General features: G+C 37.2%; 2 protein-coding genes and 1 non-coding gene across 3 annotated transcripts in view; all 3 read left to right on the forward strand.

Moving 5' to 3' along the window:
* Window positions 1–24733, forward strand: part of TET1 (tet methylcytosine dioxygenase 1) — a 136372-nt gene extending 111639 nt beyond the window's left edge. The window contains exons 8-12 of the mRNA XM_032423540.1: window positions 1064–1214; window positions 5558–5647; window positions 7781–7918; window positions 10994–11342; window positions 18142–24733. Coding sequence (XP_032279431.1) covers window positions 1064–1214; window positions 5558–5647; window positions 7781–7918; window positions 10994–11342; window positions 18142–19154 — 1741 coding nt within the window. The 3' untranslated portion in view covers window positions 19155–24733. The remainder of the gene's footprint in view (window positions 1–1063; window positions 1215–5557; window positions 5648–7780; window positions 7919–10993; window positions 11343–18141) is intronic.
* CCAR1 (cell division cycle and apoptosis regulator 1) overlaps window positions 7847–24804 on the forward strand; it is a 102735-nt gene continuing 85777 nt past the window's right edge. The window contains exon 1 of the mRNA XM_032423538.1: window positions 7847–7918. The gene's annotated coding sequence lies outside the window, so the exon portion shown is untranslated. The remainder of the gene's footprint in view (window positions 7919–24804) is intronic.
* On the forward strand, window positions 16618–16724 carry LOC116644422. Its single transcript, XR_004301742.1, has one exon. It is a non-coding gene; the product is annotated as a U6 spliceosomal RNA (small nuclear RNA).

The following is a 24804-nucleotide window of genomic DNA, read 5'->3' on the forward strand; positions in this document are numbered from 1 at the left end:
TATTTGACAGAGAGACACAGCGATAGAGGGAACACAAGCAGGGGGAGTAGGAGAGGGAGAAGCAGGCTTCCCGCTGAGCAGGGAGCCTGATGCGGGGCTCGATCCCAGGATCCTGAGATCATGACCTGAGCCGAAGGCAGACGCTTAACGACTGAGCCACCCAGGCGCCCCTTTTTGTTTGTTTTTAATCATTACATAAGTACCACATTCATACTATTAGAAGTTTCCAAGTATTATGCAATTGGAAGCCACAGGAGTGTATGTTATTTCCTCGGGTTTCATATCTTTGTATGAATATTCTAATCATTGTCATTCTTACTATCAGGTCCATGTTAGGGTCTCAGAAATGCCCCCAATGTACTAAAATAACCAAGTTACTGAATGAAACAAGCTTTAAGTTCAATTTTTCCTTTTGTAATCTTAATAAAGGTTTTCTTTAAAATTAACAAGGTGATTTCACATACAATATGTAATCCATTATCAATCCTCGGGATTAAATAATGTCAGTTTATAGATGACGGAGTTAAAGTCCAAAGAGGTAACAAGATACTTTCCTTTTCATTTCTGATAGGGGAACAGATCCAAGATTTAAAATGTAGACCCTTTAGGGCACCTGGGTGGCTCATTCGGTTAAGCGGCCAACTCTGTTTCGGCTCAGATCATGATCTCTCAGGGTCTTGAGGTTGAGCCCTGGGTCAGGCTGTGTGCTGAGCGTGGAGTGTATTTAAGAGTCTCTCTCAATAAAATAAAGTAAAATGCAGACTGTTTATTTTCTCCCAGGCATATCCAAATCAAACAAGTTTATGGGTATTTCTGTATAATTTATTGCTGTTTATTTGGATTTACAATCTTGAACAAACATTTTAGTTAAAAAACTTGCTTATATTCAAGGGCCGTTAGCTTTGGGTTAACACTACTTAAGATAAAATAATTAATGAAATAGATATGTTAAAATCAGTTCACTAGTCATCTATACTTCTAAAGTTACAGGAATCTGAAATGTTCTGTCTGAGGTATTGGCCTTGCTTTATCAGTTCATTCCCTTGCAATTATCATCTTACAGTCGTACCTGTACATGTCAAGGAATTGATCCAGAGACTTGTGGAGCTTCGTTCTCTTTTGGCTGTTCATGGAGTATGTATTTCAATGGATGTAAATTTGGTAGAAGCCCAAGCCCTAGAAGATTTAGAATTGATCCAAGCTCTCCCTTACATGTAAGTGTCCCTTTTTACTTTTCAATTACACAATGGATTTATAAATACATTCCTTAAAATATTTTCTAAATAGTAAAACAATGAAATATTTTAAAAGTAGTGAAAAAAAAATTAAGAATATATATAAGTAAATAGTTTAAAATTCTCTATAAATTAGGTAAAGTCTTTAACTACCAACCCAAATTCCAACTGTCCCTGGTTCCCTCCTCCTCTTCCCTAACCCCAGAGACAATCATTGTTAAAAGAACCTAGAATTTTATACCCAGCCAAAGTAGGAAGAATAAATAAAGCCATTTGCCAACATTTCAAAGACTCAGAAAGTTTACTACCCACAGAACTACTATGAAAGAATTACTAAAGGACGTAATCCAGAAAGAAGATATATGAAACCGGAACCAATCTGTCCGGGACACGAGGCCATGGTGAGCAAAGAAATTAGTCAACCTTACTGTTAAGTTTAAATAAATTGAGTACTTACATTTTTTTAATTAAAATAACAACTGATAAGTATAATTCCATACTCTTATCAACTCAAGGGTGGGTAGGCACTGGGGGAGGGGGGCACCTATAGGAACTAAGTGTGGTAATGTTTTATGCTTTGTTTGGAGTGGGGAGAATTTAGATACTAAGATCAGTGTTTTTCAAACTTTGAGCTGTGACCACAAATAAAAAACATTTTATATTACAAACTGCTATCCAATGGTATATGCAAGTAAATAATTAAAATAAAACGTCAGAAAATAATACTTCATCTTCTATGTAAGAGAAGATATTAAAATATTAAAAAGTTAATATCCAATCTAGTTATTGCTGAGGATCACTATGATTCACTCTAATATTTTTTATAAATTCTCATTTTTCTTTTTTCAAATGTTAGTTATTACCTACTAAACTGATTTCTTGGCCCACGAATGAGTCATGACCCACAGCTTGGAAAACACTGCTCTAGATGTTGTCAGAAAAACATATATTTGAGCAAGATTATTTTTAAGATTTTTTAGATGAATAGAAATAGAATTTTTACATTTTGAAATTGTTGTGGGGAAAAAATCTTTAAAAAGAAAACAATCAAAGGATTTTTAAAGATCATTAGAATACAAGATAAATAGGAAACAGAAAATAAAACAGGAATGAATCCAACTATACCTATAATACAATGAATATAACATCTTTCAAGAAACTCAAAATTAATAATCATCCTTTTACAGAGATAATCAGAATTATTTAGCATTTTCTTGATTTGCCATTTACTGCAATTAAACAAGGAAATGATTCCAGAGAGAACTATCATTTGCAGATCAAGGACCTTAGAAGAAATCTAATAAGTCTGTTAGGGGCGCCTGACTGTCTCAGTCAGTAGATTGTGTGATTCCTGATCCGGGATCGAGTTCAAGCCCCACGTTGGGCATAGAGCTTACATTTTTTAAAAAATGAAGTGGGTTAAACCTTTAGGGAGAAAACTTTAAAAATTTAGTAAAGGACATATAAAACACCTGATTGTGGAAAGGTGCTATGTTCATCCATAAGAACACATGATAATGTGATGTCCTTCTCCCTTAAAATTAATCAGTTTTCTTTCCAAATACTATATGATAAAACTACCAGTATGTAAATATAGTAGTAATACTTACATGACTGTTAAATTTTTATTCTACCACAGAATATTATATAATTAATGAGTATGAGATCAGTTTTTATGATCATTTTAAATATTGAATAACATCTGTATGGTGCTTATAATACAGAAAGAAGCATTTCTCATTACAGAAACTGACAGAAGGCCAGGATGAAGCTCAGAGCAGGCAAGGGAGAGTAAGGTGAATGCAGTGGCCTTGTATGCGATGTCAGCCATTTTGGAAGATCATTAAAGGATTTGATGAAAGTGATACAATCACACTTTTCTTTGAAAGAGATCTCTATAGTTGCTCTTTGAATATGGATTAGAGTTGGTAAAGAGTGTGTTCAGCAAGATGAGCTAGCCTTAAGAATAGTCCAGAGAAGGGATCATTGTAACTTGGAATATGGTTGTGACAGAGGAAATAGTGGGCAGTGGTTAGATTGGAAAGGTTTTAGTTATTAGATGGTAGTGCTATTGCTTGATATAGGTACATGGAAATAGAACCCAGTTTCAAAAGGGTAGATTATGGATTCATTTTGGAGCCACTAGGTGAGAGATTTCTATAAAATCCAAGTGGGAATGTCAGGCCAATAATAAGAATCTGGGGGCACCTGGGTGGCTTAGTAGGTAGAGTGTCAGACTCTTAGTTTTGGCTCAAGTCGTGATCTCATAGGTCTCGAGATTGAACCCCACGTGGGACTCCACACTGAGTAGGGAGTCTGCTGGAAGATTCTCTCCCTCTGCCTCTTCCCCCATTCACTTTCTCTCTCTCTCTCTCTCTCTCTCTCTCAAATAAGTCTTAAAATAAGAAAATGGAGAAGAATCTGAAACTCAAGTGTGATTTGTCATCCAGGTAGTAATTATAGCCACAGATGTGGATATATGACAGTCTTAGGGATCAGGTGTAGGATGAGAAGAGCAGAGGAATGTAGGCTTGAGCCCCAACAGGTAAAGATCTGATAAGAAGAAACCTCTATATCTGACACACACATTTGTTCTAATGAAACAATTAGAAAATCAAAATTTTTACATTATGTATAATGAGACTTAAATTTGTAAAGTGATACCAGTGGTCAGCTATAAAGCTTTATTGGATTTTTTTTCTATGTGCCTACTTTATTTCAACATCTCTACACTGTAAATGAGCTATTTCATGATGACCAGTTACTCAGTCTGACTTCTGATACCAGATGATTCGTAATCTCCTAGCAGTGAAACACAATTGCCTACTCTACCTAAATATTTTAGGTGTTAGAAAACAATCAAAATCTTTTCAGTAGGTACTTAAATCACAATTGTAAGTTTTCCCCAAATAAATGAAATAATTAATGGGTGAGTATAGCCAGGAAGTGTTTTTAAAGTAGGGTCCTGACTTTTCCTGACTATATTTATGAAACTATATTAAGTATCAGATACATAAGTAAGACAGATGAAAGGAACACAGTAATCTATATATAGACCTGATATACATAAATTTCTTTTTCAATGAAGGCATCAACCTAAATCATTAGGAAACTAAAAGAGTGATCACTGATGCTTTAGAGTTGCCCAAATTGGGGTTTGTTAAATGCACTCAAGAATTAACTTCCTATGTCTACATTGTATGTGGCTTTGGTTTTATTAATAATCTGATGAATATCAGAAGTAAACTAATCCACATGAAGGTCTTCTTTCTGTGTTCTTGGCATCCACCAGATCTCAAATGAAGCAGAAGCATGGAGCCTTCTTAAGTCTCTCCTTCATCCTTACTCTCAGTTCCCCTTTGATAGTCTTCCTTGGATGTGACTGATCATTTATCGATTCTTTGATTTGATTTAGGATACAATCCTCTCTCAAAAATTACTACAGTTGTCTTTCAGCTATTGTTTCCAAAGTCTACCTTATCTGCTGCATACGTTGTACTGTCTTCAGTGATTTTTTTTAAAGATTTTATTTATTTATTTTAGAGAAGGAGACAGAGAGCGTCAGCAGGGTGGAGGATAGTCTCAAGCTGTCTTAGCTCTGAGATCTCCACTCAACTCGGGGCTCAGACTCACAACCTTGAGATCACAACCTGACCTGAAACTTCAGTGATATTTTGCATAGAGACATTTGTCATGACTGTTCTCCTTAAAAAAAAGGTCTTACATGTTTCTACCATCAGTAGCAATCTAGACTCTTTTTATGGTGTCCCACCACGTCTTCCACAATTTGTAGCCGTTATAATGTGAAAAAGAAAACACTAGCTTTAGACAACCAGTTGCCCACTTACCTATTATTGAAGCTGTTAGCATAGAACCTGATATGTAGTATGCGCCTTATGTTTGTTGTTCTCCCACTTCTGTTATAGAAACTTGTTGCACTGTGTCAGAGTTCTTTACCTCAACATCTCCTCTTGCCACTAGGAACCCTGTCTTGATTTATTTCAAGTGCCCAGTACTACTGAATAAATATAAAATAGGGTTCTTCTATTTATCAACATGAGCACTTTACCTCTAACACCATTTAGATTTCTAATTAGCTTATAACATAGAACTTGAATTTCAAAGACTAAATTAAAGCATAATAATGACCAGTAGTTCAGATTTTTTAAGAATCAACCCATGTGATTTTCTATGGTAGTTCTTTTATTAGGGTAAGTATGAGTTGTGCATCAACCACATATCAGCAATGATTTATGATTCGTTTTCATACCTAAAATTCATGTCATTATGAAACAACTTTTATGGACTGTCTTTTCCTGTAGGAAAAAAACCTTGAAGATAATTTACAGAGTTTGGCTACACGATTAGCTCCCATTTATAAGCAGTATGCTCCAGTTGCTTACCAAAACCAGGTACGTTTGGGGACTATATACAGTGCTCTTAAACATGGTTGAAATTTCGATATAAGCAACATCATTATTAATAGAAAACCTTCAGATTTGAACTTGAGTGTGTATCTATTTTTACAGAACAGCTTAAAAAATTTTCCAGCCTGGATGTGCCTGGCTGGCTCAGTCGGTAGAGCATGCGACTCTTGATCTCGGGGTCATGAGTTTGAGGCCCATGTTGGGTGTAGATACTACTTTAAAAATATTTTCTTAAAAAAATTAAAAAGTTATCACTTTCTATTATGACAAGTGAATTAAAACTCCAGAGTGACAGAATTGTAATTAATTCTAGAAGTTTTAATTTATGAAACAGGAATGCATGATTGGTTCAACACAAGAAAATTAATCAATGTAGTATACTAACTACATTAATAGAACAAATGACAAAAAACACATGATCTCCCCATAGATGGAAGACATTTGACAAAATCCACCACTTTCATGATAAAAACAGTTAACAAAATAGCAATAGAAGGGAATTGCTTCAGCCTGATAAAGGACATCTACAAAAACCCACAGATAATATCATAGTTACGGTAAAGACTAAAACATTTTTTGCTTACTGTCAGGAACAAGACAATATCTACTCTCCATTTCTAGTAAACATTTTGCTAGAGGTTCTATTAAGAGCAAGTTGAAGAAATTCAGAGTAAAAAAGGAGATAAAATGATCTCTACTAGCCAACGGTATGCTCCTCTGTGTGCAAACTATTGAGGGATACACGTACATACACACTCACTATTTGAGCTAATCAGTGAGTTTAGCAAGGTTTCAGGATACAAGATCAATATGCAAAGTCATTGTTTTTCTACATACTAGCAATAGACAATCCAAAAATAAAAATAAGGAAAAACAGATTGTCAAAATTTTGCAATTTTGTGCTTCAAAGGACATCATCAAGAAAATATATGAGGGGTGTGGGAAATGAGGAGATGAAGGTCAGGGGGTACAGGCTCCCAGCCATAAGATAAATTACATTTGGGCATCTGTTGCACAGCATGGGGAATATAATTAACAGTACTCTATCATAGACTTAAAAATTTTTAAGAGACCTTAAGTGTTACCACGACACACACAAAATAATCCTCACTATGTGAAGGGATTGAGGTGTTAACTAACCTAAGTGTGGCAGTCATTTTGCAAGACTGTATATGTCTGCAGTCATCACAAGGTAGAAAATAAGTGTATAATGATCTTTTTATTTTAAACATAACCAGAGATCTAGATTTCTTCAATCTTTGTTTGTATTATCATGAATATCATGCTGTTAATTGCTAACCTTTGGTTTTAAAAAGATAGAAAATAAGTGTGTAACGATCTTTTTATTTTAAACATAACCAGAGATCTAGATTTCTTCAATCTTCATTTGTATTATCATGAATAGCATGTTCTCTGTTAATTGCTAACCTTTGGGTTTTTTGTTGTTTTTTTTTTTTCATTGTATTATGTTATGTTAGTCACCATACATTACATCATCAATTTTTGATGTAGTGTTCCATGATTCATTGTTTGCGTATAACACCCAGTGCTCCATGCAGAACATGCCCTCTTTAATACCCACCACCAGGCTAACCCATCCCCCCACTCCCTCCCCTCTAGAACCCTCAGTTTGTTTTTCAGAGTCCATCGTCTCTCATGGTTCGTCTCCCCCTCTGATTCCCCCCCTTCATTTTTTGCTAACCTTTGGTTTTAAAAAGAGTCCTAAATTCTATATTGGCTCATGAACATATGTATATATGTTTACCTACTTTTTATAGACATTGAAAACTTCACATGTGCTTCATGCACTGTAGTAGTCTCTCTTTCTCCAGGGATAATTTAGGCTTGGTCTGCTCAATATTCACCTCCAACAGGTATTGTCGTCAGCCTACCATCAGTCACAGCCAGTCATTGTCACTTTATTTGCTGTCCTCCTAGACTCTTCCTCCTGAATGTTACTGAACTACCCATCCACTACTTTACCACACTATAGTCAGAAATCTCTGGCTTACAATGTATAATTAGTTTAAGAACTTGGTCAGGAAGTGATTTTTACTCTTTATTAAAGGAGATTCTTTCTGGCTCTTAAAACTTTGTGCCATACATTTCTCTTTTTAGGTAGAATATGAACATGTTGCCCGAGAATGTCGGCTTGGCAGCAAAGAAGGTCGTCCGTTCTCTGGGGTCACTGCTTGCCTAGACTTCTGTGCCCATCCCCACAGGGACATTCACAACATGAATAATGGAAGCACTGTGGTATGTACCTGGGTGGCTTTTGATTCTAAACGGTCCATTGCTGTGTGCTTAGGCTGAGGTCCTGAAATATGATGATTGTTAAAAACCCTATTTTATGTTTTGTCCCACATAGTTTATAATATCAATGGTATTTAAGTTATTGTTGATATACTTGCACAAAGTTACAGAACTGGCCTTAAATATTTTGTTCAAAGTCTTGAATCATAGTGGTACATTTGCTAGGAAGTAGGAGTACAATTCTATGCCATCAAACTGGTAGGTAGGAAGTTAAGCAACTTACTGTTTTTTGTTTTTGTTTTTTGCCTTCTGTGTATCTCAGGGTTTTTGTGAAGGAACTAAGCCAAATGTATCATCTTTTTTGTGCCAGTATATATGTATAAAGTTATGTTAATATTCCAGAATTGTCAGAAATATTTGCATTTAGGTGTGCACACTTAGATTTACAGCCATGGAAAGAATTACATGCGCATAGCGTGAAGTCAATCAAGAGATGTTTAAATTAGGTAAAAGACCGTGGGGAGAATCATGCAATGGTCCTTTTGTAAGTGGAATGGGTTTTGCTTCCAGTAATTGTCTTCTCACCTGGTAAAACATTCCGCTCTATTTTTGCACTACACCAGTCTGTTTGGTTGGCCCCATATAAGAAAGATAGCTACAGGTTCCTGAAAGTACACAATCTAATCCATCAAAAGGCAGCCTTCGTTTCTTGTTTGGCCAATAAGTCTATGAGTGATAGATTAAGGAGCCTTTTTTTCCTTTTTTCTTAATCTTTCTTGTCCACTGTTGTTGATCAGTGGAGCCTTTGAGATCAATGATATTATAAATCTGTCTGGATGAATCTTGGCCGGAGTGTGGTTCATTGTCATCGCGTGGCTAGTATGTTTTACCTGATTTGCTTCATTACAAACTATCTGTGATCAGGCTGAATTAGGTTCAGAATCGAACTAAATTTTGGTTCCACTTCTCTCGTGCTTCTCCTGTGTATTATTCAGTGCTGCCTCTTCTCCACTGCTCTTGTTCAAGCCATGAGGCTCATACTCAGAACTTGACATAACTCCAAATTTCCCCATCTCTGAAACCCTGAGTTCTCCAAATTCGGCTGCCAATTCTCTTTTCACCCTGTCTGCTGCCCCAGTCCTTCTAATTATGCTTCTCATATCTACTCCTTGTCCCCTTCTTAATCTCCCTGTGAACAAATAAATTGATTAAGTAAACATTTATTGGTGGAAGAGTCTACTTTTTAACATGATTACTTTAAAATTACTGACAAATAACACCCAAGAGAACTCAGTATTTCAAGTCTTGCTGGTAAATGTGACTATAAATATTGAGAAAATATTGTGATTTTTAAAACTTTAAGCTTATCTTACTTTCCTATCTGTATTCATCAAGTCTATCGAGCTTATAATCAGGCAGTTTTATTTCTTTCCAGCCTACTGTCTTAGAAAGAGCCCTTAGCTCTAGGAGAGATGTTTTTAATAAAAATAATGAAACCATTCGGGGCGCCTGGGTGGCTCAGTCGTTAAGCGTCTGCCTTCGGCTCAGGTCGTGATCCCAGGGTCCTGGGATCGAGCCCCACATCGGGCTCCCTGTTTGGCAGGAAGCCTGCTTCTCCCTCTCCCTCTCCCCCTGCTTGTGTTCCTTCTCTCGCTATCTCTCGCTGTCAAATAAATAAATAAAATCTTTAAAAAAAAAAAATGAAACCATTGGATATATTTTTGGTGGCTCTTTAATGACCCTTGAAAAGTAATTACCACTAAGATACTAATCCATGAAGAAAAATATGAATATTAGGTATCAAAGTCAGGAATTTCCTGTATGTAGTTCTGTAGTTTTATTTCTCTACAATGAATAAAAATAACTTTTAATTTTTTTTTTTTTTTTTAAGATTTTTTATTTATTTATTTGAGAGAGAGAGAGAATGAGAGAGAGCAAGCACATGAGAGGGGGGAGGGTCAGAGGGAGAAGCAGACTCCCTGCTGAGCAGGGAGCCCGATGCGGGACTCGATCCAGGGACTCCAGGATCATGACCTGAGCCGAAGGCAGTCGTTTAACCAACTGAGCCACCCAGGCGCCCTAAAAATAACTTTTAAAGTCAGGAGAAGGACTGAGATAGGTTATATTCAAGACAGAATTTTCTTCAGATGTCTTTCACATGCAAAAGAAAGGTAGGTAACTTATTGGTATGTTCCTAGCCAGAATAGAAGTAACATCAAGCAGAAAGAGAAAATTTATCAAAATGAAATGTTTAATTTTTAAAAACTATTAGAATTTTTAAAAATAATTTTTAAAAATAATAAAAAATCAATTTAAAAATAAAACTATTAGAATATAAGTTCTGCTAGAGAGAAATCTCTTGTGCTTCTTCTTTTACTTCATTAATATCTGTTCAGTGCATTTAGTGAAGAAAAATGGGGGTGTGGGGGGGCAGGAAAAAAATCTGTATATCTATAGATAAATTCCACTTATAAGCAGAAGTGAAGAAATCCTAAAGGAAAACAGAGCAAATTAGAAAATTCTTCCTAATTAATCCCCCCTACCCAAAGAATGTGACATTATTTGAGAAATAGGGAAATATATAGGCTAAAATAATGTCTTCTTAATGTTTTATATGAATGCTGTGGACAATCCAGTAGATATTCCCTAACTTAGGCAATGAAGTAAAATGGAATGTAACAAAAGCCTTACTATTTAAAATATAGGAGTTTTGGGGTGCCTGGCTGGCTAGTTGGAACAGCATGTGACTCTTGATCTCTGTGCCCTGAGTTTGAGCCCCACATTGGGGATAGAGTTTACTTTTAAAAAATACTATAAAATACATAAACAAGTATAATGTTATTGACTGATAAGATCAACTCAAAATTATACTGGTCTGCTAACAAACAGTTGATAAATTACTAGAATTGAAGCATGTTGAGTGGCTTGATATGTATTATTTATCCAAAATCACTATACCAGCAGTAACCAATGGAAAACAGAATGGGAATACAGATCCTTTTGACAATGGCAACAATTAGAAGGTAGAAATAACTACGATGAATGTGCAGGACCTATTTCATGTTTTCTTTCTGTCAGGTTTGTACTTTAACAAGAGAAGATAACCGCTCCTTGGGGGTTATCCCTCAAGATGAGCAGCTGCATGTGCTACCGCTCTACAAACTCTCAGATACAGATGAGTTTGGCTCTAGCGAAGGAATGGAAGCCAAGATCCAATCTGGGGCCATTGAGGTGCTTGCACCCCGCCGTAAAAAAAGAACGCGTTTTACTCAGCCAGTTCCTCGTTCCGGGAAGAAGAGGGCCGCAATGATGACAGAAGTTCTCGCACATAAGATAAGAGCTGTGGAGAAGAAATTCATTCCTCGGATCAAGCGCAAGAATAACTCGACAACAAACAATAGCAAGGCTTCCTCGCTGCCGCTTTTAGGTGAGGCCTGTGGACCCTGCTGACTCTCTGTGCACAACTTCCATTGGCCGAAGGGTTGGGACTTGCCTTTGCACCTTATTTCCCCTCTCCTTTATCTTTGCTGCTCTCTTAGGAATGAGGCATTCTGGGGGAAAAAGAAAGAAAGAAAAAAGAACCCAACTTTTGATCAGATATCAATTCAGTTAGATAATTGTTCTTAAGTCTCCTTTGTTTTTAATACAGGTTGGTTAGAGTTCAAAATAAGACACTGACTACATTCACATACACAATTTCTCCATAATTGCCAAAACTCAAAGTCAACAAGAGAGTGGCCCATCTGTATTTCGTGGTATTTTTTTCTATTTATGGTGTTTTGTTTTTTTAAACATGTTTTTATTGTTTGTTCCCCATCTGTTTCGAAGCCCAGCTCCTCCTTCTTGGCATACGTGAAATGACATTGCTTCCTTGAAGTCTTCCTCACTCAAGTTTAGCATCAATTTAAGTAAGGCAGTCAACAGGTATTACAGGGCACCCCTTTGTGCGGTTGTGGGTGCTAGAAATGTAGTGGTGGAAGAGGAGAGGGAGGGCTGTGCAAAAAAACCATTTGAATATGGTTGTCAGAGAGCGATTTGCTGAGAATGAGGCATTTGAGTCAAGGCCCCAAAGCAATGAGGATCATGAGTGTTTTTATTTGGAGAAATAGCATTCCAGGCAGAGTAAATGGCAAATGTAAAGGTCAGGAGGCAAGAATTTGCCTGGAATACTTGAGGCAAGCAAGGAGGCCAGTGTGGCTAAAGCCGAGCATGAAATGGGGAGAAGAGTAGGAGATAGATGGGAGAGGGAAGAGGGGTCTCTGAGCTGTTCATCCCAGGCTTTGTTGACTGCTATAAAGACTTTGGCCTTTTTTGAGTGAGAGGAAGGTTAGTGGATATTTCAGAATCAAGAAGGGATGGGGCATCTGGCTGGTTCAGCTGGTGGAGCATGTGACTCTTGATCTCTGGGTTTTAAGTTCGAGCCCCACGTTGGGTTTAGAGATTACATAAAAATGAAATACTTAAAAAAGAATAGAGAAGGACTGTAACCTGACTGAAACCTAACATTCTGCTTACTGGATTGAAACTAGAAAGTAGTAGGCAGAGAACAGAAGAGTAGAGCAGTGGTATAGAGGCCATCCTAACAGCTCAGGAGAGAGGGGATGGAGCTTGGTCCAGACTGACTAATGGGAAGGACGTGAGAAATGTCTGGTCCTGGATGTTTTCAAAGTAGAGTCAACAAGATTTCTCATAAATCTGGAATGTGGACAAAAAGAGAAGTGTGAGTGTTTATCCTGATATTGGTCTGAAGAAACTAGAAAGATGGGGAAATCACCAAAGGTTATGAGAAAAGGGGAGAGAAGAAGAGATTTGGAAAGATACAGAGGGAGATCAGAAGCTCACTTTTGGACATGTCAATTTCAAGACACCGGTCAGACAACTGTTAATAAATGATGTAGGCTCGAGGTATGATTTAGGAAGTCAGCTGCATAGAGATGGTATTTAAAAGCCTGAGAGTGAATGAAATCACAGAGACACTAAAGGAGCTAGAAGGACAAATCCTAGGAATTCCCAATCTGTACAGGCTTCAGAGATGAAGAACCAGCAAGAGAGACTTGGAAGGTCTGGTGAGGTAGGAGTGAAACCCCAACACTGTATGTAGTGTTTCAAGGAGGGGAGGGATCAACCATGTCAAATGCTGCTCTGTGGCAAGTGAGATGAAAATTGAAATTTCACCATGAGTTTTGTAGGCTAGCAGAGGTCCTACTTGAGCAGATTCAATAGTGAGAATGAATGAAGTAGATTGATAGGGAAATGGGAGAGACATGGAGAAATTCTTGTGGTTGGCTATAAAGGGGATCAGTTGAATGCAGTGACGTTTACAGGGCTGAGAGGTTTTTTTCTGAAATGGAAAAAATTTTAAAGGTACAAAGTGAGTGAATAATTTAATGAATCCCACTTCCCTCTTATGCTCCCAATTTAAAACATTTTTTAATTTTAAAAATTTATTTTATTTAATTAATTAATTTATTTAAAAGCAGCCTCCACACCCGGTGTGGAGCCCAACATGGGGCATGAACTCACGACCCTGAGATCAAGACCTGAGCTGAAACCAAGAGTGGACACTTGACTGACTGAGCCACCCAGGCTGCCCCTAAAACATTTTTAATACAGGGGCGCCTGGGTGGCTCAGTCGTTAAGCATCTGCCTTTGGCTCAGGTCATAATCCCAGGGTCCTGGGATCGAGCCCCGCATCGGGCTACCTGCTCAGCGGGAAGCCTGCTTCTCCCTCTCCCACTCCCCCCTGCTTGTGTTCCCTCTCTCGCTGTCTCTCTCTCTGTCAAATAAATAAATAAAATCTAAAAAATAAAAAAATTTAAAAAAAAAAAAAAATTTTTAATACATAGTAATTCTTATTTCATCTATATCCTTATCCAGGCCCCACCCCTTCAAATTTTTTGATAATAAATTGCAGAAGTCACATCATATTATCAATTACTTCATCAGTATGTGTCACTAAAAGATAAGGAATCTTTAGAACCACAATACCCAAAACAAATAAATCAGATAATGCCTTAATACCAATCAGTGCTCAAATTGCTCCATTTGTCTCCTAAATGATTTTTCTTTTTTGACATTTGGTATGTTTAAATCGGTATCCAAACAAGGTCACACGTTACAGTTAGTTGATATGTCTCCTCTACCACTTTTCATTTAAAGCTCGCTTTTCCTATTATTCCTTCTTTTTTCTTTTTTACATATAGCAGAAGCCATTATCTTGTAGAGACGAATTCAGCTTCATTTTTGAAAACACTTAACTATGGGGGCACCTGACTGGCTCAGTAGGTAGAGCATATGACTCTTGATCTCGGGCAAGATGGCGAGTTCAAGTCCCACATTGGATGTAGGGCTCACCAAAACAACAACAACAAACCGAAAAACAAAAAACACTTGCTATGGCCAAGGACACTGGCTGATTTCTACATTCTTGTTTCTTCACATCACACAGTGTCTGATGGTATCTCTTTTTGTGATGTTAAGGCTGATCCATGGCACAGGTGTTGTCAACGTGATTCATGGATTATAATGTTCCCTATGAGCTTTTTACCTGATGGTTTTAGAAACACTTACTATCATGTTCTATATTCTTTATTCCATTAGGAGTAACAAAGTCTACCATTCTTTTTCCATTTGTTAGTTGATCTTTTAAAAAGAAATATTGTCCTTACCAATAACTTGTTAACTATGAATTATGATTCATGTAGAGAAATTAGAATAAATGCTTGGCAATTTGACTTTACTCACCAGTTTTCAGAATACAACTTAATTCCTAGTCATCTTCCAGTGTGTTCAATTTTTTTTTAATTTAGTATCATTTTGATCTCATGTTTTTTATATTTTTTGTTATTATTTTATTGACAGTATTTATATTTCATTTTTTTTTTTTTAAGATTTTATTTATTTGACAGAGAGAGACAGCGAGAGAGGGAACACAAGCAGCGGGGGAGTGGGAGATGGAGAAGCAGGCTCCCGCAGAGCGGGGAGCCTGAAGCAGGGCTCGATCCCAGAACCTTGGGATCATGACCTGAGCCGAAGGCAGACGCTTAACGACTGAGCCACCCAGGCACCCCTATATTTCATTATTATTTATATTTTATATTTCAGTGCACATTAAATAGGCAGGGGTTTTTCCCAGTTAAATATGAAAATGCTTTTAAAAATCCTCAAATTGAGGGGCACCTGGGTGGCATCGGGCTCCCTGCTCGGCGGGAAACCTGCTTCTCTCTCTCCCACTCCCCCTGCTTGTGTTCCCTATCTCGCTGGGTCTCTAACTGTCAAATAAGTAAATAAAATCTTTAAAAAAAAAAAAAATCCTCAAATTGAAACCAATATTCTCAAATTGTCCCATCTTTGATCAGTAGAAACCCATCATGCTGGCTTCTGAACTTTTTTGTCATGACCCCGATTGTCTTTGATAGCTTCCTTAGCTTCTGTTCCGACAAGATGTTCTAGGCTCATCTTATATAATCCTGCCCCATATATAAATTCAGCCATTTCTCCGGGGAATCCAAAGAAAAAAATACACCTTGAATTTATACTGGTACTCAGCATTAGAATTACAGGGTATTCCTTAACTTTGATTTTTTTATATTTGCAAGGAGAGTTGGCTTATTTGTTTTTTGTAAGGAGAGAGAAATGACAGTGCAGACATTTATATAATGCTAGGAAAGATTCAGTAAATCGATAGTGAAGATGCAAGGCAGAGAGAATTAGCATTCCTTTTTGCTTCTTAGCTCCATTTTACAAATACTTAGTTTAGATTTATTTTAAGATGCCCATGTCTGGTTCCATGCTGCCTGTAAACAGTATTCCTATCATTTTCATCTTTGTGTCATTCCCTAATAGCATCTTCACAAGCTATGATTTTAGTAATATATATCCTGTTAGTAGCCCTCTCCACAATATTTGGCTTATAACCCCTTGTCCTTTTGTAATCTTACCCATAAGAATGTTTTTATTTTTTATCTTTTCTGTTTTTAAGATTTTATTTATTTATTTATTTATTTGAGAAAGATAGCAAGAGAGAGCACGAGCAGCAGGGAGAGGGAGAAGCAGTTCCCTGTTGAGCAGGGAACCCGATTTGGGGCTTGATCCCAGGACCCTGGGATCATAACCTGAGCTGACGACAGACGCTTAACCAACTGAGCCACCCAGGCACCCCCATAAGAACTTTTTTATATAGATTTATCCATTTCAGTAAAAGGCTCCTTCCTTTTTTTTTTCTCCTTCCCCAACCCCCAACCCCCCAAGACTCATTACTCTTTTATAATCTTTCTTCCCCATGATTTATATTCTGTTGACAACCTCTATAATAGATGCAACCACAGATTTCTTAATGTGCCACCCCTTGGGTTCCATGTACAAGTTCTCTTTAAAAATGAGAACTGGCAGGGTGCCTGGGTGGTGCAGTCGGTTAAGCTTCTGACTCTTGATTTCGGCTCAGGTCATGATCTCAGCATTGTGAGATCGAGCCCTGCGTCGGCTCTGCACTGGGACTGGAGCCTACTTAAGATTGTTTCTCCCTTTGCCCCTCTCTCCATCCCCCTAAAAAAAGAGAGAGAGAGAACTGGGACGCCTGGCTGGTTCAGTCAATGGAGCATGAGACTCTTCATCTCAGGGTTGAAAGTTTCAGCCCCTCATTGGGTGTAGAGATTACTTTAAAAAAGAAAAGGAAAAGCAAGATAAAAATGAGATTTATCATGGTGCTGGCTTCGGCAGCACATATACTGAAATTGGAACAACACAGAGTAGAATAGCATGGCCCCTGCGCAAGGATGACCTACAAATTCATGAAGTGTTCTATGTTTTATTTTATTTACTTTTTTTAAATTTTATTTACATGGGGCGCCTGGGTGGCTCAGTTGGTTAAGGGTCTGCCTTCAGCTCAGGTCATGATCCCAGGGTCCTGGGATCGAGCCCCGCACCAGGCTCCCTGCTCCACGGGAAGCCTGCTTCTCCCTTTCCCACTCCCCCTGCTTGTGTTCCCTCTCTTGCTGTGTGTGTGTCTCTCTCTCTGTGTCAAATAAATAAATAAATAAATATTTTTTAAAAATTAAAAAAAATAAATTTTATTTACCTTTCTATGTTTAAAAAGAGGGAGAGAGAGAAAAAGAATTACCCTGTCTCCAGGTTGTATTGTGTTATATTAGTTTCAGGTGTACAATGTATGTAGTTATTTTGAATTAGATCAGTGTTTGCTCTTATATTGTTAATTATTTTAAAACATGGCCACTTTTTCTATTTCTTGTCCTAAAATCTGCTGCTTTTGCACTTCAGAAATTGTTATAGAACTTCAAAACAGGAAGAATATTTCCATCAAGAAAAATGTTTCCATTTGCTATGAAGTTTGTGTGGTTATGTCAGAATAGATTACCCATAATAGCCAATATGATAATAAAGATCTACCTAATTAGTGAGAAAGAAACAAAGCTTAGGGGCGCCTGGGTGGCTCAGTCATTAAGCGTCTGCCTTCGGCTCAGGTCATGATCCCGGGGTCCTGGGATCGAGCCCCGCATCAGATTCCCTGCTCTGCGGGAAGCCTGCTTCTCCCTCTCACACTCCCCCTGCTTATGTTCCCTCTCTCGCTGTATCTCTCTCTGTGAAATAAATAAATAAAATCTTTAAAAAAAAAAGAAACAAACAAAGCTTAAATTCACTTGGTCTTGAGAGTCACAAATGACTTATTTCAACTAAAAGTTCTTATGTGACTTCCCTTTGCCTAATAATTGAGTTTGCCAGTCATGGTGTTTTCTTGATAACTATTATTTTTACTTTTTTGAAAATGAGATCAGGCAAGACCTAAAATGTATCTAAACATCTCTTTGGGTAGAAATACTGCTCTAAATCATCATGTTATCACCTGCATTGTCTTCCAATGTATGATTTTAATATTTACTTCATAGCCAACTAGGCCATTTCTAATCTCTTACTATTTTAAACAATGGACATTCTTCTGGCTAAATCTTTGTGCTTATTTATATTATTTGCAAAGGGAAGAATTCTTTAAGGAGAATTGTTGGGTGAAAAAGCATACCAAACAACATGCAATTTTTAATGCCTGCTTGTGTGTTTGACTTAAAGTCAATAGAACGAAAACTGGCCAACATTGCCATCACCAATGTTTTGTTACATTATCCTTTGTATTTCTCTTTAAAATACCCCTTAAAGACAACTCCCAAAAGTAGTTTGTACTTATCTTCGCATTTGGTGTCCTTTTCTCTGTTTAGGGAATAAAACTGAAGCCTTGCAACTTGAAATAAAAAGTGAAACTGAACCCCATTTTATCTTCAAAGGTTCGGACAACACTAAAACCTACTCACTGACCCCATCCATTCCTCACACATTGAAAGAGGCAAACATGTCTCCAGGTTTCTCCTGGTCCCCTAAGACTGCGTCGGCCACAACAGCTCCTCTTAAGAACGATGCGTCAGTTCCGTACGGGTTTTCAGAAAGAAGCAGCAATCCCCTCTGCACGGTGCCTTCTGCGAGACACAGTGGTGCTAATGCAGCTGCAGGGGAATGCACTGGAATTGCGCAGCCTGGCGACGTGGTTTCTCTTCCCACCTTGTCGACTCCCATGACAGATACCCTGGTTTATTCTGAGCCTCCCACTGGTCCGTCTGAACAGCTACCTTCTAATCATCCAAACCAGCAATCCCCATTCACCACCTCTCCTCATGACCTGGCTTCCTCTCTGGTGGAAGAAGATGAGCAGCATTCTGATGCGGATGAGCCTCTATCTGATGACCCCCTCTCAGACGAGCCCCTGTCACCGGCTGAGGAGAAACTGCCCCACATCGACGAGTATTGGTCAGACAGCGAGCACATCTTCTTGGATGCCAACATTGGTGGGGTGGCAATTGCGCCTGCGCATGGCTCCGTTTTGATCGAGTGTGCCCGGCGAGAGCTTCACGCAACCACTCCTGTTGAACACCCCAACCGGAATCACCCCACACGCCTCTCCCTTGTTTTCTACCAGCACAAAAACCTGAATAAGCCCCAACATGGTTTTGAACTGAACAAGATTAAGTTTGAGGCTAAAGAAGCTAAGAATAAGAAAATTAAGGCCTCAGAGCAGAAAGACCAGGCAGCTAATGAGGGTCCTGAACTGTCCCCTGAAGTTAATGAGTTGAACCAAATTCCTTCTCATAAAGCATTAACATTAACCCATGACAATATTGTCACCGTGTCCCCTTATGCTCTCACACATGTTGCAGGACCCTATAACCATTGGGTCTGAAGGCTTTTCTCCCCTTCTTAATGCCTTTGCTAGTGCAGTGTATTTTTTCAAGGTGCTGTTAAAAGAAAGTCATGTTGTCGTTTACTTATCTTCATCTCACCCATTTGAAGGCTGAGGTAAAAAACAAAACAAAAATAGGGTGGGTATTTCTTAACTGTGACTATATTTTGACAATTGGTAGAAGGTGCACATTTTAAGCAAAAATAAAAGTTTTATAGTTTTAAATACATAAAGAAATGTTTTGGTTAGGTGTTAACCTTGATAGAATCACTCAGTTTGGTGCTTTAAATTAAGTCTGTTTACTATGAAACAAGAGTCATTTTTAGAGGATTTTAACAGGTTCATGTGCTATGATGTAAAATCAAGACACAGTGTTAACTCTACACAGCTCCTGGTGCTTACCCACATCAACAGTTAAAAATAAGCTGCATTATTATTTCATGGTGCCATCGTTCCAACATCTTCCAATCATTGCTAGAAAATCGGCATATTCCTTTGAAATAAACCAATGAAATGTTTTCTCTCTCAAGATATCTCTCCTGTATAAAATAATTCATTATTGTTAATAATGGTTGGAGGCTGTTCATAAACTGTAAATATATATTTTAAAAGCACTTTCTATTTTTAAAAGTAACTTGAAATAGTATAGTATAAGAATCTTATTGTCTATTGTTTGTGCATATTTGCATACAAGAGAAATCATTTATTCTTGCTGTGTAGAGTTCCATCTTGTTAACTGCAATATGTATTCTAATCATGTATATGATTTGTTTTTTTAAAAAAATGTGTCCTTTCTCATGCAGATATTAGCTACTTATATAAAATAGTTAGAACATGCAAAAATTGTTAATTTTCTCTAAAATCGGAATTAGGAAGCATATCACCAATGTCGATTAACATTTTATTTGGAAGTAAGAGTGGTCTCTTCTGATTTATCAAGCAACAGTGGCTCCGATTTTACTTTCACCCCAGCTTTCTCAATGTCATCATGAAAGATTTTTCCAAAAGGAGATGGGACATTGTAGGATTCAGAAGAGTCAAATGCTTCTAACGTTTCAAGGTGATTAAATATAAAAATTAAGTAGCAAGAACCCTACCCATCCCAAATTGCCTTATTTGTTCTGAAAGTCATTCTGGTACAGAATTAGAATAAAATTCCCATAGAAATCTTTTGAAAACAAAACCCCTATTGTCATCACACATCCACACATCCCAAACAGTAGGAGTGGCAATCTAAGTATGGTATTGCCCATTAAGAGCTAATCCAGAGTAGTTTATCTAAGCATATTAGTTTTAGGGAATAAATACTGATCTTCTCTGATAATTGCCTGTGTCCTAGGTAACAGGAAAATAGGCATTTCATTTATGTTAACCCTCCCATATTTTTTTCCCATTACTTATTGGCTCATTTTATAGCAAAACAAAAGGTATTGCCCAAACAAAATGTTTAGAGCAAGAAATTTCAGTGAAATACTTGATTCTATTAAAATGCAGAGGTGCTATAACATTCAAAGTGTCAGATACCTTGGGAGTGTGGAAAACCTAAATAATGGTGCTTCTCCCTTGGAAATGCCATAGGAAGCCCACAACTGCTAACACTCAACAATTTTGGTGCAAAAGCAAACAGTTCCAGCAAGCTCTAAAGAAAAACTCATTGTAACTTATATTAAAATAATATATGGTGCAAAGTATCAGTTTCAAGCTTTTGACTAATCCAAGTAAAGGGATATGAAGGGATTGTATATAACAAATATCCATTGGTAGACCATCATCTTGTACAAGTAGATTTCTGCTTCTTGAATATGTAAAATAGGGTGATTCATTGACTTGTTTTAGTATTTTGTGTGCCTTAGATTTCCGTTTTAAAACATGTATATTTTTGTGAGCCTAAGGTTTCTTATATAAATAAGTGATTGTTTATTATTTCAGCTGCTTTGATAAGATATTTACTAGTATTAGACTATCAGGAATACACCCTTGTGATATTTCGTTTTAGATATTAGGCCTTAGCTCCCACTAGAAATTATCTCCTCACCAGATTTAATGAATCAAGTTTTAAGACCCTTTATCCATCCACCCATCTCCCTTCCATTCAACACTTACTGAATGTCTGCAGAATTTAAATATTAGCTTTTGTTTTTCTTTGAACTACCACCCATGACACAGTAAACGTGAAGAATTGAAATTCTAAAGTTGCTTTTATCAGTGTTTTTCAAAGAAACAGCAAATTTCCTTCAAAAAAATCCATTGTAGGGGTGCCTGGCTGGCTCAGTTGGTAGAGCACGCGAATCTTAATCTCAGGGTCGTGAGATTCGAGCCCCACATTGGGCACGGAATCTATTTAAAATTGAAAAAAAAACAAAAAGAACAAAAGAATCAGTTGTAATATATCTGCAGCAGTTCAAATCAGTGTCCCTAACTTTGAGTAAGTTTCTTAGCAACTGATCTTGAAGCGCTGGTGTTACTTAGGGGAATACTGGGATTTGTGAAGTTGGCTGCAGTTGCCCAAAGCCAGTGCATAAAAATATCCCTGCTCAACTAAAATGTTTCCATTCCATTATTATAATTAACACCATTAATGCCCTGTCTCAACTGATAACCCCATGGTGGGAACCACATGTGATTCCTACTTTGTTGGACTCTACTTCTTAAGTTTCAATTAACAGTTTACCATCCCATTGTCTGCCCTGTGATTTTTTTCTTTTTAAATGCTCATGCTTATTCAATGTTCTCCAGCATTGTGACTGTATGCTAGGGACACTGCTTTTAGAATGCTCTTGAGAAGCAAGGAAATAAATTTGTTTGAAATGACATCTTCACTCAGAAAACTGGTCATCTAACATTATTTCTACACCTTCTATTACGTATTACTGTAACAATCACCTTTTGCTTTACCTGTCTTACACCACTCAAAATGATTTTTTCAATATTCTGCCTTTGTTCATGGTATGATAATTGAATTAGTTGATACATGATCCCCAAGTTAACCCAACCTGTCCATAATATGTTACAAACTTACTGAATACAATGAACTGCCTATTTTAGAATCCTACAAAATACTCTGCCCTTCAAAATCCTGTTTCTAACAGCTCTCAGGCCATGGTTGAAAAAAATTTTTTCTTCTGTGTTTCAGCCTCACCTACATCTTTCCAATTCATCCACAAAGTACCAAATACATCATATGATAGACCTAATTGAAATACATTATTGGAAAGTGAGGCTAGCTGAAAATGTATAGCTGTAGGTAAATTTTTGCAGCTTAACCTTCCAACATCTTTGTTATGCAATCTGCATGTGGATGAAATAATTTAATTTGTTAAATATAGAATTTCAACTAGCTGAGATCCATAAGCAATTTACTTAAGACAGAACCCCAAAACATACTTAATTGAATGCATACCCTTGTGTAAATGAGATAACAATTCATACAAAGTAACCTACTTTCTAATATTACTTCAGTGGACTCAACTGATTATCATTTATTCCACAATAGCATGTATGAAAATAACCCTAAACTACTTAAGTTTACTCTTTAAAACAAATTCTATTGAGATTACGTTTTGACATTGCATGACAACTTCCACCAATAGTGGGCACAGAATTTCCTTCAAATGTGCCGAGTAAATCAGTAGCTGTCATATAACTTTTTAATAATATATAGCTACCTTCTATTTCACAACTTCTTGATGCATGGAAATTTCTTTTTTGTCTAGAGTTAATACAACTGTGAGTTGTGATCTTCTGTAAAAATTTCTGACGAGAATTGTGAAATAATATGGTAGTGGCCTCTCCCAGTGCTAGAAGACACCTTAGAAGTCACACAGTTCAATCACTGGGGCCCAGAGAGCAGATGTTAATGTCAGTGTGTACCTATGTTTATAATTAGAGTTGAAACAATCAAATGAAGGCCACTTTGTGCTTAGGAGAACTCGAGGAAACGAACTTGATTTGCTCACCCAGAGAGTATCTCATAACTGGGAAATAACCTTATTGTGGTACGAGTAAAAATTAAAATGGCTTTTTATTTTTTTCTGTTGAGTTTTTTGTTTCGTTTTGTTTATTTCTGAGAGATTCGGGAAAACAAGTCAAGTGAAATTGGATCAAGATTTCCCTGCCTGCAGAGTTTTGTGGGCCTTGTGTGGGAAATCTAGCTGACTTTGACCTATGAAGCTGTCCTGTTAACTCATCCAACAAAATGTGGCAATAGTCATTTGCTATTTCAATAAAGAAATATCAAGTACTTATATAGTACAGGCTTTTATTTCCCCTGATACAAGTATTAGGCATATACAAGGAGTTGGAAAAAATTGAGTGGTTGAAAGAATTGGGGGAAAGATACCAATTGTATACACTACCTAGCCATGGTTGTACAGTCTATCCCACCTCTGGCCAAGTGGGCCTCACAGTTAAGTCCTAGCATAGCTCATTTTGATGTGATTGTCTACATGTATTAGAATACTGTTTTATTGTGCACAGCTCTGAAACTTGCCCATAAGTGTATTGAACTTGTAACTTCAACATCAGCAGTCAGGCACACTCCAGCAAGTGATACAATGAGTGCCCTGATTCCTGAAGAGTCTGGATTTACCCAAATCAAATTATGCTCCACATTGTGCTTTCTTCTAATAGACTTGGAAAACGAGGCCATTCATGGCTCTGGAATGCAAGTCAAAGGATCAGGATGTCAGAAGCTAAATTTGTGTATTTTCTCGGAATGTATGGAGATTTCTTGGCTTTTTTTCCTTTTCTCATTTATAAAATAGAGTCTAAGTTACTCTGTTAAGTTTGAAGATGGTAAAACTGGCCTTTATGCAAGAAGACATCGCTCTTTTTGTCCACATTGAACTCTAGAAACTTGAATTCTCTGCATTCCAGTATATCTGGATGACTGTTTCAATCCCTGTTCCTTCTGGGCACCCAATCAAATACCATTGTTTACTTCGAAAGGCATAAATTTTATTCCTTCAAGTAATGCAAAGGTGTTCCTTACTTGGCCATTCCTAATCTTCACTTCTCCTTTAAGGGCCCCACAATGTGTTTCTCTATTGCTAGTATGCAATATTTAACTTCTCTGGCTTTAGAAGTCCAACACTAATCTCTGCATTGTTGGCTGTACTTTTCCCATCCCTACTGTGGTATCAATGATCCTGCCCAGGTCACAAGTTTTTCTTGTTTCTTCATGTCCCCTATAATTAAAGCAAAACTTAGTCTAAGGTAGGAATGTTATTATCAGATGTTAAACATATTACCTGATTTAACTGATTGATGTTTGAGTGCAACTTGGGAAACACTTGTTTAACAATATAAACCTAGTTTTCCTAAAAATAGAAATTTTGTCCCTAGCAGCTGTTATGAAAGGCATTCTTTCTCTCTTGTCTTGTTCATCAGGAAAAAATCTTGCAGCTGTCAGAAACATGTTCACTTTTGGAGAAACAGTACTGAAAAGTAATTTCGTTTGTTCTTCATTTGGCTAGGTATAAACTTACCGTCTTCGACCAGAATTTTTGCTTGTTATTATTTTTCTTTTTTCATTTTAATGAAGCTATGATGTCACTACATGTCCTTTTCATTCTTTTTACTGTTTTGATCCTTTCCTCTGATTTTCTTTAAAAAAAGAAACTCTATTGCTTCCCCTCTGTGTTCTCCCTCC

Source organism: Phoca vitulina, unplaced genomic scaffold, assembly GCF_004348235.1.
Source record: "Phoca vitulina isolate PV1807 unplaced genomic scaffold, GSC_HSeal_1.0 scaffold29, whole genome shotgun sequence".
NCBI lineage: Eukaryota > Metazoa > Chordata > Mammalia > Carnivora > Phocidae > Phoca > Phoca vitulina.